The sequence below is a fragment of the Fukomys damarensis genome, unplaced genomic scaffold (genome assembly GCF_012274545.1).
Source record: "Fukomys damarensis isolate Sample0158 unplaced genomic scaffold, DMR_v1.0_HiC HiC_scaffold_38, whole genome shotgun sequence".
Taxonomy (NCBI): Eukaryota; Metazoa; Chordata; class Mammalia; order Rodentia; family Bathyergidae; genus Fukomys; species Fukomys damarensis.
In genome coordinates this window covers 71761898-71777597 of record NW_022900950.1, presented here as the reverse complement: position 1 = coordinate 71777597, position 15700 = coordinate 71761898, and the positions used below count along the sequence as shown (strand labels likewise).

At 33.9% G+C, this 15700-nt stretch overlaps 1 protein-coding gene across 3 annotated transcripts in view; it reads left to right on the top strand.

The window, feature by feature from the left end:
- Positions 1–15700, top strand: part of Iqcm (IQ motif containing M) — a 503902-nt gene that overhangs the window by 307412 nt on the left and 180790 nt on the right. Inside the window, exon 14 of one of the 3 annotated variants that reach the window (XM_010632732.1) lies at positions 6340–6410. The exons of the other annotated variants lie outside the window; for them this stretch is intronic. Within the exon in view, the coding sequence (XP_010631034.1) occupies positions 6340–6389 (50 nt within the window). The 3' untranslated portion in view covers positions 6390–6410. Of the gene's footprint in view, positions 1–6339; positions 6411–15700 lie in introns of those variants that run through there. 3 annotated transcript variants of the gene reach the window in all.

Genomic DNA, 15700 nt, shown 5'->3' with positions numbered 1-15700 from the left:
ATATATATATATGTATATACACATATATGGCTTGAGGTTAGAGCAACTTCCCATGTGTTAAAGGTGTGTATATAAGGTCTTAGTTACTTTTCTCTTGTTGCTGAGACAAAATATCCAACACCCAAAGTTAAAGGAGGAAGGGTTTATTTAGTTTATAGAAGTTTCAGTCCATAACCATCTGGCTCCAAGGCAGGGTGGCACATGGCAGGGGCAACAAGTAACAAGGGGACCTTAACAGCATCTTCCTGCTCCTTTTATCTTATCCAGACTATGAGGATTAGGGCAGTGCCAACCCAATCAATGTACTTATTTAATAATCACGTACCCTTAATCCCAGCATCCACACTCTAGATTCAGCCACCTCTAAAAAAGCCACCTATGACCACATGAGGCTTTTGAGTGACTTCTAGACCCAAACCATCACATATAATAAATTCAGTATTTTAAGTGTGCAATAAAAAACTTGGAAGTTTTCATAAAAATGTCCTTACGTACTGAAAATTAATGTAAAAAGAAAGTATCTTGAGGAAAGTCTCAGTCGGTGCTCATATACTCTAATTTTAGATGATAAAGAAGGTATGTTCTTTTTTTTTTGAAAAATTCTGTTATTTATTATAATGTAGTAACTTCAAAACGTGTATTTTTGATAAACATTTTGCAATATTTCAAACACTAGCAAACTTATTTGTATTATTTGCCTTATTGTTATATAGTTTTTTTTCAGCTTTGAGTTTATTGGTACATTTTAGGGATACAGTACATTTACATTCATTGTTGGGATCTTGCACCTCTACATGACAAGTCTTGATTCTCATTTTTTCCCCTTGTCCCTGCCCTCCCTTCACCCCCTCCTCCCCTCCCCATCTACAAACACTTTATTTCCATCTTTTCATTCTCTCACATTTTTTTCTTTTCCCTTATTACCCTTCTTGTTCCAAGAGAAATTTCTCTTAGAGCAATGGTTCTAAACCTTATTAGACCCAATATCAACCCTATGCAACAACTATTTTTTATGAAATAAAATGCATAGCTATTATAATGATATAAATTACCTGACACATAATTACTTCGATATAAAAGTATCATTATAACTGGGTATTTAGAAATTTATAATGTATATATTATATATTTGTAGTTAAAGCAAAAATAATGAAATATAATTTATATAAAATTTATACATATAGCATATGTAAAATTATGTAGGTAGTTCTATCCATTAAAATGATAAAATAAAATGCAGTATATGAAAATATGTGTTTTGATAGATAATTGCTAAGGCACTACTACACTAATAAAATAGTCATATGCTTCCAGACACCATAAATGTGATGGCCATAAGCACAGACTTTTTGCAGGTGTTTTATATTTTTGGTTCAATTTTGAGAAATTTTACTTCAGGCATTTGTGATTTTTGTAATGATGAACGTTTCTTGGTGGAATTCTGAATGTTGGGGTTTTACATTGTTCTTGTGTAGAAAAGTTACTGTGTATTAAAGTAAGGCTTTCAAAAAAGCTTTGTGCTTATATGAAAAAGGGAACTTAGATTTTACACTTACATAAGTACAAACAAGGTTTTTCTCACATAGGGGTATACAGAATATTTGTTTAGGAAGTGGAATTTGTTTTGTTGCATTGGTCTCTTCCTTTTATTAAAGAACATTTTGTATTGTAAGTCATTGGAGGCCACACCAGGCATCACACCAACCAGTGCTACATACTTAAAAGTTTTTTAATTTCCTCGGTGAGGTCCTGTATAGGAGAGATCATCTGTGCTATGAATAAATGTTTATATGATATGTGTGCATTATACATATAATTTATATAGAGAGAAACATGCCTTGAATGTATATTTAGTAGTTATAAATTTTAAAAAGTATAAATAAATATATTTAAAACCAAAAATCCATTATAATTTTAGTCATTGACCAGGGGGTGAACATGTTTGAAAAGCTTAGCAGTTCCTGGTATCTAGTATGGCTATTGTGATGGTTGGTTTCATGATTCACTTCAGCTAGGCTAAGAGATACTCAGATAACTTTAAATATAATTCCTGTGCGTACCTATGATTAGGCTCCCCAAATAGATTAGTATTTGAATCAGTAGACTAGGTCATGAAAAACTGTCTTTACTAATGCAGGTTGGCATCCTCCAATCCGCTGAGGGCCCGAATAGAGCAACAATGGCAAAAGGACAGTTTCCCTCTTCTATTGAGCTGGGACATCCATGTTCTCTAATTACAGACTGGTATCTTGGTTCTTGTGCCTTTAGACTGAGACCAGGATTTAACACTCTTAGCCTCAACTTGAAAATCAAACTGGAGTTTATACCATTGGCTCCTCCTGTTTCTCAGGCCTTCAAGCTGTACCAAGCCACCATTTTTTTTTTCTAAGACTTTAGACTGCGGAGTAAGGCTGGTGGGCTGTCCTAGTCCTCAAAATGGCGTGAGCCAATCATGAAACGTCACTTTCAATCTACTTTGTTCTTCTGGTTCTATTCTTGCAGGAACACTGACTAATTTATCTGTTGTGATAGTAAAACAGTATAGCGAGTTAATTTTATTTTTTAATTTTAGTGTATCAGTACATGAGTGCAGTACATAATATTCCCATTCCTTGTGGGACTTTGATACCTGTACATAACACATCTCCATTCTTTTTTCCATCCCTTTACCTTTCCCTCCTTAGTTAACATTTATTTGCTTCATAATATCTTTAAATTCTGAGCTCTCTATACTTCATGCATTTTCTCATTTCATCTTAGTAACCTAAATGATAGATGCCATTACTCAATTTACAGAGAATGATATCATATCCTATCAAGGCTAAATAACTTCCTCGAGAACGCACTACTGTTTTGTGGGGCAGCCAGGACTGGTCTCAGTCATTTGACCTTAGAGGAAATACTTATTATGACCTTTCTGTAAACTGCAACAAATATGGTGATTTATTTTCATGGAGATGGTTTCGAGTATTCAAGAGAATATTAAATGATGAAGTTTACTCATTTAGAATTCAGTGAAGTGTGTGTAATAATTTATCTTAACATAATAATGCATACATCTTTATAAGGATGGTAATTACAGCTTTATAATTATAGTAAATGTTGAAACAATTCAAATGCCCCATATTAAGGAAATTATTAAATAAATATGACTCATAAATAAGATAGAATTTTGTATAACTAAATATTTACTTATATAGAAATATAAAATATTTTTGATAAAAATGTGATGGAACAAATGGTATAAATACATCTTTATTTATAAGGATGGTAATCACAGCCTTATAATTATAGTAAATGTTGAAACAATTCAAATGCCTCATATTAAGGAAATTATTAAATAAATATGACTCATAAATAAGAGAATTTTGTGTTCCTAAATATTTACTTGTATAGAAATATAAAATATTTTAAATAAAAAAGTGATAGAACAAAGTGGTATAAGACATTTTGACATATTTAAACTGTAAGATTATACGTATTTTAATCTGTAGATGGTATCAGTCCACTTGATTTTATTTGATATTTTAATGTGGCTGAATTTACATTCTGTTTATATGTTACACAATTTGATGTAAATATCTTACTTGGTAATAAAAAAGACTGGGACTTGAATACCAACTGGGACTCTGTGTGTACTCCATATTCTCAAATGTATGTACGTACGTACGTATGTATGTACGCACGTATGTATGGGTGTACGCACATATGCATGCATGTACGTATGTATGTACGTACGTGTGTGTATATACGTATGTGTGTATGCATGCATGTATGTACTTGTGTACATATGTGTGTGCGTATGTATGTATGCACGTGTGTGCACATGTATGTATGCACGCACACGTGTATGTACGTACATATGTATGCACACATGTACGTGTGTGCGTACGTGTGTACGTGCATATGTATGTGTGTATGTACGTATGTATGTATTGTGTACGTATGTATGTACGAACATATGTATGTATGTATGTATGTATTTTTCTGGCACAGGGATCAAACTCAGGAGCTTGCACTTGACAGGCAGGCATGGCACCACGGAGCTAAATCCCTGGCCCCATAATCTCAAATTTAAAACTAAACAATATCTGCTTTTATATTGTTCTTGGTTGAGGTATTTGCCTCTACCTTATTTATTTGTTTGTATTTGCTTTACTGAAAAGAGTACTTGATAGGTGAAAGTAAAATAAACCTTTTAAAAAGGAGAAAGTAACAAAGACATTTTATTGCTTATTTTTTGAGGATGTAGTTCACCTTCTTTTTGTTTATGACTTTTATTAGTACGTGTTTGCAGTGCATACTTTTTGCATTCATTCTAGGGGATTGGCACATGTCCATAACATTTCAGTTCCTTCTTCCCCATCCCCCCATATTCCTCTTTTATTTTTCCCCATCAGATATATTTATTTATCTTCTAAGACCTTATAAAGTTAATTATCATACATACGGATTGACAATCAGATGAATAGGCCAAAGAACATATAAAACACATAAGACAATGATACTGTCAAGGTACACTTTCAGATACATTCTTTGCTCTGCATTACAATATCTTTATTTTTCTTTTACTTTTTTCCTATTATCTGTCTTTATTTTTTACTTTACATATATCAATATCTATAGATAGATAGATACAGAGATCTTGAGTTTTTCATATAAAAGAAACCGTGTGATATTTAATCTTGTGTGTTTCAGTTACGTCACTTAACATTATGGTCTCAAGGTGCATCTATTTTCCTACAAAGGACTCACGTTTATCCTTTATGGCAGAGTAGTCCATCAATTTGGATGAATAGCACATTTCTAGCCACTCATCTGCTAATGGACATATAGGTTGTTTCAAAAATTTAACTATTATGAATCATGGTGCTGTGAATATAAGTATGAATATGCACACATCCCTGTAATATGATGTCTTTAGCTCTTTGAGGAAGATATCTAGGAGGGGATTAGGTGGGTCAAATGGAATTTCTACTTTTAGCTTTTTGAGGAATCTCCATATTGATTTACAGTCCTACCAGCAATGGAGAAAGATTCCCTTTTCCCTACAGCCTTGCCAGCAATTGTTATTGGTTAATTTCTTGATGGTAGCCATTCTTTTCGGAGTGAGATGGAATCTCAGTGTTGTTTTAATTTGCATTTCTTGAATAGCCGGAGATGTTGAACATCTTTGCGTGTATTTATTGGCCATTTATATTTCTTCACCTGAGAAGTATCTATTTATTGCAGATGCCCATTTTTTAACTCGATCTTTAAATTTGGGAAGTCCAATAATTTTATTTTTCAAAACCATTTAAAAATGGTTATGCATTTGAAACTGCATTTTAGACATTGATTGGAAAGTGTCTTTATCTAATAGTTTTAAAAGGTTTTGAAAGTACATTATATTTAATTATTCCTCTTACTGCTGTAATTCTCAGCACATAGTAGATTTGTATTCCTTAACGTTAATAAATCAGAGTTACATAACATATACTACAGCGGTAAACAATTCTTTCATATTAAATATAAGTAGTTTTTATCATTTCAGTACTAAAATGACATTTGTTTCCACACTGATTTCCTTCAAAGATAGTGGTGATATCATGGCTATAATATAGTATGGTACAGTTCTTCAACATTTGAATTTTTATTGTATAAATAAAAGATAAGTTAACCATTAACTGAAACATGAGATAAGAACATTATTCACTCCATTTTCCCCTCCATGATGATTTGAATGCCCTGTGTTCAGTGCTTTATGATAGACATTAAAAGAATGCAGAGGTAAATGAAATATATTCTGTTTCATGTCAATTTGGATTGGAGTGGAAAAATGATTGGTACATATATGTAATTAATTACAATAAAAGTTACAGAATGATGAGTGATATAAAACAGACACATGCTAAATGCTCTGTTCTGCAAAGCAGTCCTGAGAGGGGAGGGAAAGAAAGGGCATTGCAAGGCAGAGAAGCATGTGCCCTGGTACAGGGACTGCAAGGGCTTCTTCTCCGCCATTATTCCACCCTCACAGGAAGACCCTTCAGTAAGACATTGAGAGTAGGTGTAACCTTCTAAAACAAACGCTTATTTTTTTAAACTAAGGAGTAAACTCTACTGTATTATACATTGATCAATTGCATTGATATTATCGTGCACAAATTTAATATAAAGCTGAGTTAGAGTTAATTTACACAGGAAAACATCACTGAACGCTTTATCCTCTAATATAATGGTTTTTTGTTCTTTAGAATGGTTTCTTACAACATTTTATAAAACTATTCTTAACCTTAGAATACTTAGCTCTTGGGAGGGATATTACATGTCTTTTTGTCTCTCTTTTTACTTTTTTAGGGAGCCAGTTAGGAATGATCAGAAGAGTATCATTTTCATTGAGGATCTAAGAGCACAGAGGCTAAGTGGCTCCTTCAAGATCCTGTCCTTAATTATAAATGTGCCAGTGATTCCTGTTCAGGGTCTCATTAGGTTCAGTGCCCCTCTCCATCCCCATGCTGTGCTTCTGAAAAACAACCCAGATTTTTATAAAGAAAAATTTCTGTGCACAAAAGAGAACATGTTTTGTTTTTTACGGACTAGTTTTTTTCTCTTTGTCTCAAGCTCAAAATTGGATGGCTGGTTGTGAACTTTGAATATTGTCTGATGTACTGCCTGCTTCCAGATTGCTCTCTCTTGGGAGTGGGGTGAGGCAGAGGCCTTGGGCTAGGACCTCCTTCCCTTGCCAAGTCTCCTATTGCCTGGGGTCACATTAGGTTTCAACTTCTTAAGGAAGCTCCAATCTTGTCATTTAGGCCTTTCAAAACTTATTTTGTATGCCTGTTTTAAACTCAATTTCTTCCCTCTTCCAACTATATATATTGTATAGTGAACAACGGAACTTCTTCTTGAAATCTCACAGAAAATTAAAACCGATCCTTATCAGATATAAATTTTGTATTAAAACCGATCCTTATCAGATATAAATTTTGTTCAAGCTGAAAATTATTGAATAGCACTCAGAGAGAATGATGACTCTGTCCCCCAGGATTGCAGTATAATACAGTAAAAATGTTTGCACAATACTTTGGAATTTTTATAATTGTCCTCTGTATTGTTTGACTGTCAGTTAAATTAGAACACTTGGTAATTGTAGGGAACTGATAAGACTTTCTATTGAAGGTATGTCATTATGTTAATCTTAGTTCAAATATAGTTTGCCCGAATCCTGTTTTGATTATATAACACTAGAATAAATTAGCTAGTTGAAGGAGCTTACCTGTAGGGCATAGAGTATTCTGAATGTTTTTAAAGTGAACATTAAATTTAAACAGGTATATAAATCTGGTAGTTCCTCTTTAAAGTCTTTAAAATGTGGAGCATAGGTATTTCTATATAGGCAGATGTTTTAGTCTAATAACAACAGATAAGTATGATTTATATAGCTCTTATTGTCTGCATATTGTGGGAAGAGAGTAAATAATAGATTTCTTTTGGTGTGTGAACACCTGGGTACTGGAACTATTTAATAACTACATGGAAAGTAGCTTGTGAAAAATTAAAATATGATAAAACTAACTTTTATTTGTACTTAACTGTAAATGATAAGGGTGGTTTTTACAATAGTTTTAACCATACTTACATATTTTTTATAGATCGGAAGGTTTCAGTGACCATGACTACCACACAACCATTTTTATAAATTCATATCACAATTATATACTGTCCTTTTTTGGCACCATGCCTTGTTTTCTTTTTTCAGAGTCAGTTTGACAAATATCTGCAAAAAATGATCCATTCCATCTTGATTTATTGGAAGAAAGTTTCAAAACTTCAGTGATATACTCAATCATTGTTGAATGTTTTGAAGTACATTGGATGGCTGAATATACCAGAGACCTAAAGCAATGTGGAGGCAGAACAGAATAAAGAAGAGTAACCAGACATGAACAGATTTCTTTCCAGCTAATATACTAGTGGACTTTTAGAATACTTGAACACATAATACAAATAATTTATTTTGGCACTATCAAACATTTCTGCTGTTGATAAGTACATATACGAACCTCATCAGCCTGTCTCTTCGAACCTCCTAAAATTTTAAAAACAAAATTGAAAAGCAAAAGGGAAAAGCATGGAAGAGAGGAGTGGGAGGAGAATTTTATAGTAGATCCTGGGGCCTTACTGCACATTGTCTGAGGTATAGGTAGAGGTGAAGAGCAATATTTTTATCTTTTAAAAATAGTTGCTACGTAATGTACAGTGTATGTTATGTTTGTTAGTAGTAAAACAGTTCTTCTATACCATAGAGCACGCTCCAGTATGTTTTCCAATATGCACTCACTGTTTAAGAACAATTTGGTAGTTGTGGCTTTGGTTTCTAATAGTAACTGTGAGGGTAACAGAGATTCATTTTTTAAAAAAAAATTATTGGTACATTTTAGGTATACAGTACAGTTACATTCATTATTGGGATCTTGTGCAAAGCTTTACGTGACAGGTCTTGGTTCTCATTTTTTCCCCTTGTCCCTGTCCTCCCTTTACCCCCTCTTCCTCTCCTCATTTACAAACACTTTATTTCATTTTCTCATATTATTTTCTTTCCCTTATTACCTTTCCCCTACCTTTCTCACTTTCCCTACACCTTTAGCCCTTTTCTTCCTATTACACATTGTCAATTATCTCATTAGGCTCGTATGTACTATTATAGTTTTTCTATAAAATGGAATACTACTCAGCCATAAAGAATGAGAGATTAGATTCATTCATAGGAAAATGGATACATATTGAGGGTATACTCCTAAGTGAAATAAATAAGTCACACATGTGTAAATACCGAATAGTTTCTCTGGTGTGAAAAACAGATTCTTTAATGTCAAAGCAAATCAGTATCTGTTTAGTGAACATAGGCCTGTGCTTATACCGCGAATTTTCTCTGGTGTGAAAAACAGATTCTTTAATGTCAAAGCAAATCAGTATCTGTTTAGTGAACATAGGCCTGTGCTTGAGACACTACATTACAAAGAAAAAGATTACAACTCACATATATTGAATGCTTCTCATATTCAAGACACTGTGATAAATTATTTACCTGAATTTTTATGTAAGCAATCTTATCTAATCTTCACGGAAACTTAATGGGCCATAAAAACACTGAACTGTGGTGCAATATACTTAAAATCTATAGCTGAAAAGTGGTACAGTGAAACGATGCCTTTCAGACACACAGCCCATCATTTTGAAAAAAATTAAATAATATAGGATGTGAAGCATGGAACCTGTACGAACAAAGTCAGAATAAAAATGCAAACAATATTTCAAAACCAATACCAAAACCTGTATACAATTAATTGGATGGTAATCACTGTATACAGTAAATTGTTTAAATATCTTTATTGGTGATTTTAGGTTGTGTCAATTGATGAAATTTTTGAGAAGAGGTGAGAATTTACTTCTATGGCCAACATCAATGACTAATGTTGCCATTTTATCACATTCCAGTATGGAATTAGTTTTTCCATGGCCATCCCTTTTTATACCTGACTTGGTTACAATTTATGGAAACATGTAAGGTAAATTGCCATTAGGTTTGTAAATTCAGAGGGGTGGGTACTGTTTTCTAAAAACTCAGAAGCCACAGAGCAGAGTCGCAAACACCTGGTCTTCTCGTGCGGTGGCTAGACCTCATGCTTCTGCTGTCTTCCTTACAAAACCTTGGTGTGTTATGTGATTTACACAAAGAATTTTATATAATGAGCTTAGTGATCAACCATTGCAATAATATTGACAAAAGTAATAAATAGATATGGATGGACTGGTTTTTCTTTCATTTTTTACAGTAGAAAATTGAGCTTTATAGAATTATGTCTTGCTCAGGATTCCACATCAGTTTGTGGTAGACTCTTTCACAGTGGTATCATGAGTTACAAAGATCGATGAGCAGGAAGCAGTGGCTGAGCTTTCTTCACAAGCCAATGACTGCGATAATTTTTCCAGGTAACCTCAAAATTTCAGCTGTTCAAGGATATCCTTCTCTCTATGTATTTTTAAATATCACGAAAATGTGACGTGATAGCATTTTAATAGGGGCACTCATTACTTTTGCAGCATAACTGACATTGTAGAAACCATGTACAGTGAGTTTATTTTCAACTAGATACAAATATAAATGGAACAGTGAGAATTATAAAAAAAATGTAGTTGATTCCATGTTGCAATACACCCCCCACCCCACCAGGCAAGGGTCGAAGCCAGGGTCTTGCCCAAGATGCACTAGGGCCCTACCTCTGAACTAGCATCCTCAGTGCCTGATATACATTTTTATTATATTTGATACAGGTCATTCTCCGTGAATCTAGAAAGCAGAATTATTTTTTCTTGTTTCAATAATTCCAGTAATTGTAATCCTCATATTTCTTATTGTCCTAGAGGCCCATGAATACTTTTAAATTTTTGAAGTTTACATTTAAAGCTTCTGATTATTATTCTGAAATTTGAGAAAAACTCTTCAGACTTTTGATGTAGAGAGACATTTTGTTTTTTAAAATAGTTTTGGATTGCTTTCGTTTTTGGAGATTAATGACACATAGTTAAGCAATGAGAAAGTATCAGTGATCTATGGAAAACTGTCATGGGACTCTTTAAAAAGGAAATGGGAATGATAAAAAGAAAGTATTAAATTTTTATCATAAGGGACATGATGGACAAACTTTGAGCACATTAGTGATGGTTTATTTCATAAATATATCACTCTCTGGACTTCCACAAGCTCATATCTTGCCTTTCCAAAAGTGCTTTTCAAATATTATAAGATACTAAAATGAATGCACCATGAATCAGAGGCTGAAATTCAGACTCTTGCGTTATTACATAATTGAAAAGCTGTCAGAGTAAAAGTAAATCCCTTACTCCTGAGGTAGTTTGGGATATCGGTTTTGGACAAAAATCTTCCTTTCTGGAGAAGGTACGGTAGGATCAATTGAGTTCTTCAGTGATTGTCAAACTGCATTTGAGCCCATCTCCATAAGTAGTCAGATGAGATGGGAAGAATGCTCTGAATTTAATCATTAATTGTTCCTCAGCCCTCCCTTAGCAAAGCATTCATTATAAGGTAGGAGTTGATCAGGTCAGATAGGGTTTTGTGTATGAGAAAATTAAAAAAAAATTCTGTATGGCATTTGTCATCTTCAAAAATGTGCATATTTCAAATCATTGGCTCTTAAGCAAGACATTGCATACATATGACTGCTAGAAATGTTTTTATAACATGCCTAGAGGAAAATTCTTTGTTATGGCTTCACTGAGCACTCATTAATTTTGTAACAGAAGAGGGGAGTTGATAGGAATTTTGCACCTATCTGCAGTTGTATGAAATGTTTAGTCATTTTAAGGTAGAAAATTCTCACATGTCAACATTTCACTGAATTTAACCAGACTGTTCAGTTTCTGTAAGGAAAATTTAATGTTTAATGATCATGGGTATCAAAATTCTCCCTTGGTTAATGAAGTTGATTTAAAACTATAAGTAAGAAAAAATCTGCTTTATTATTATTTATTCATTAAAATTTATGGTACATTTCAGGCATACATTTTTTAAGTATTTCAAAGAGAAATACGGAGGCTATTATAATAAACACTCTCCTAAAAAAATAAAGCCTCCTATTTATTACTGAGGTAGAGCTCTTAAGATTTGTTTTATAAGCTGGGCGTGGTGGCACATGCCTGTAATCCCAGCACTCTGGAGTCTGAGGCAGGAGGATCCCTGTGAGTTCGAGACCAGCCTGGGCTACATAGTGAGTTCCAGGTCAGTCTCAACTACATAGTGAGACCTTGTCTCAAAACAATCAAACAAACAAACAAACCCACACAAACAAACAAAAAAAGATTTGTTTTATATACTTCTCTTTTTCCCTCCATTTCATGTATCTTTCCTAAAGAAGGCCCTGATAAAAGCACATACAGGAGCACCCTCAACAAGTGTGTCTGAGCAGCCACGGCAGACAGACAGAGAGCAAGACCTCATGTGATTCCTGGCATCCACTCCCCCACCTGCCTATCCGAATTTGTGACAGCCCGCTTGCTGCTGCAGGTCTAACCCAGTGCCTATCATTTCTCACAGAAGATCTCTCTGGAATCCACCTGCTCTTTTTTTGCCAGCAGGTTTCCCCTTCAGCACATTATCTTCACTCTCCTTGACTTAGTCTCTTAAAGCAGCCAGGCTGATTGCAGCCTTCCTGTTTTCACCTCCCTTCTTGATTGTCTTTGCCTAAAGAGTAGTTTTTAAAGTGGGGTACACAGACACAGAATGAGCCATCAGTAGAAGAAAATCTTATTATTTCTCTTTGATTTTATGTTTTATATTTTTGAAATTTGTACTTTTAATGTCTTTTATAATGTACATGTTCATCTTTGCATACATAAATATACATTGGCCGGGGGATTCATAATAATTGGGGTGTACAACACAAGAATTGGGACTACTGACTTCAACAACGAAATTCAAGCTCCTTCATAATCTGACTCCAACATTTTTTCCCTCTGTCCCAATTCTTATACCCTAAACTTGTAATATTGGGGATTGAACCCAGGGCTTTCGCACTGGGCTACATCCTCAGCCACTTTTAATTTATTTTTATTTTGAGACTGGATCTTTCTAATCATTTAAGTTGCTCAAACTTGGCTCAAACTAAGATCATCTGGTATTACTGCACTTGACTGCCTATTCATAACTTTTAAACTTTGTTTAGACATACTTTAGTGCATACATGTAAGTCCTGCTATCCTTCTTGTTTGGAAACACCCTCATAAGCATGAACTAAATCCATGGTAGGAAATATCCATATCCTCTGAGTTCCCATATAGACCTTTGCTCAAACATTTTATTTTACTGGTACTAGGGATTGAACTCAGGAACTTGTGCTTTGAAGGCAGGTGGTGGAACCACTGAGCTAAATCCCCTAATGACCCAGCTCAGACATTTTAAATGCATTTAGAACAGTAGAGTATAATGTACCAGTCCAGGCATATGTCTTCCCCAAGATGTATACTGAGCTAGGGAAGGCGAGAGTCACTGCTTATTAACTTTTGCATCTATAGTACTTCACTCCCCCACTGCTGGGTTGGGGCATGATCAAAATATATGATGAATGTTTAAACAAAAAGTTATTACAGCAAAAGACACATTGATAGTAATCCCCTCAGAATACTCCCCTTCACTTTGAACACACTTATCTCCCATTATTGCTGCCACTTTCTGAATCAGCTGTGGAAGTCTTTCATGAGTGTCTTTATGAGGTGTTTACAGAAAGATGGTGAATGCTGCTGCTGCTGCTGCTGCTGCTGCTGCTGCTGCTGCTGCTGCCAAGTTTCATCCAGAGAGAAGGCAGGCTCATAAAAACATTGCATTGTGCCCTTTTCCACCTTATTCACCCAATCTGGCATCTTATGACTTCTGGCTCTTTTTCCCAAGTCAAAATGACCAAGAAAAAAAAAATGTCTGGAATCGAGTCAGAACAAGGAGGCAGCCACAACAGTATAGCTAATGACACTCAAAAATAGGATTTCCAGAAGTACTTCATTAGGTGGCAAGAATGGTAAGTGTTTTCAAAGTGACGGGGACCAGGGATTCCGCTCAGTGGTTCCGGCACTTACCTTGCAAGCTCAAGGTCACAAGCTTGATTCCCAGTACCGACAACAACAGCAAAAGTCAGGGTGAGTACAGTATTTTGAGACATTAGTGGCAATGTGCTTTTTTACTATAATATATATATTTTTAAAAACTTTAAGTATTCACCATAATTTGTGGCTACACCGCATACATCTCAGGGGCTCAGTAAATAGCTTTGAATACTGAACAGACATGTGAGACTGTAGAGCAGACATATTGCTATTGCTTACATCCAACTTTAAAGTACATAAATACGCGGCTTTAAATTTGGTCAGGGTGTTAGAACACGAATGTACCAAGTAGATAACTCCCTGAAGGAAGTTGGTTTTGCAGCATTTAAAAGTTAAAAAGATATTGAGATGAGAAGTTCACTTAAGCCCAGAAATTTGTGATCATCCTGGGCAACATAGTAAGACGATCTCAAAAGACAAGTAAGGACACACAAAAATGCCAAAGCAAACCAAAACAGAAAACAACCTCTCCAAAAATTATTAACTTTTTTATTATTCTGCTTCCTAATAAACCTACTTACTTGTTACTATAATAAAATAAATCTTATGCAGAGCTAGAAAAATTAATTTAATAAAACCATCCCAGAATTTCCCATCTTTTGCTTTTTAATCTCTTTCTCTGGGTGAAAAAGTTGATCAGTAAGTTTTATTTTTCTACATAATCAAAATGTGACTTACTTATTTCAGCTTTTGTTAAAGCTGCCAAATAAATTTCTATCACAGAAAACAAATCAGTTAATATGGAAGTTCCCTAAAAGATGGCTTAATACATAGTGAACGCTCAAGAAATGTTAGCTACAATTGGCTTTTTTAGCTTCCAGATTTTTCACCTTTTGCAATGACCACAATATGTATAAAAATACAAACAAAATTTGAACCATTAAACAGTTATATATCTATAATAGAACTGTAATGAACAGATATCTGTATTTTGTTTAAAAATACTCTAAAGTATTTTAAATGACACTAAAAAACAAGAACATTGAAAGTAAAATTTTGAGGATGTTTAAATCTTATACATTTATTGGGATATTGCAATAGAAGGACTACTTTGCAATAGAAGATTTTAATGAATTTCAATTTCTTTGTAAAGACCATTATTATAAACAGGATGCCCATATCCATGGCAACAAGGAAAAACCTACAAAAATAGTTAAATTTTCTTCATTTCTTTTTTCTCCATATAAAACAACAATAGTGTTTTGCTCATTTGTTCCAAAGGATATTTTTTGTTTGTTTGTTTGTTTGTTTTGTTTTGTGTTTTTGAGACAGGGTCTTACTGTGTAGCTGAGACTGACCTGGAACTCACTGTGTAGCCCAGGCTGGTTTCGAACTCACAGCGATCCTCCTGCCTCAGCCTCCCGAGTGCTGGGATTACAGGCCTGCGCCACCACGCCCGGCTCCAAAAGATATTATATATTGATTCCAGTATAAAGATTAGAATCTAGTGAGGTTCTCGCTGTATAGAAGTTAAAATATAGTTTATACTCTGTCTACATAAACTATTGCCAAGCTATAGAATCTTAAGACAAGTAGAGCCATAAAACTTTGTCTCCATCAACTGTCATTGTACAAAAATAGAACTCTAACTTTTTTCTAATTTTAACATAAATGTCAGTGAAAATAGCTCTTCATAAGGCAAAGTTAAAAAATCATTTGCTTGGTTAAAAAAAAAAGGTATGCCAATGTGTAATCCTACTGCTAATATCCTCGGTCTTGTATTTTGGTGGGTAAATATTCAAAGTCTTGTAACAAACTAGTGATTTGTAAGTTGCAAAATAAAAATACTACATAGATGAAACATATACTATGATGTATGTCATGTATTGGATCTATAAAATGTATTAATATACAGTACATATTAGCATACAACATATACTATATTAAATATAATTATAATATAGAATATATTGTTGCATACTATATAATATAGAATATAATATATGGTATATAATAATATATTATATATTTATAATATATGGTATATAATTATATAATATGTGGTATATAATAATATATATTTATAATGTAATATATATTTATA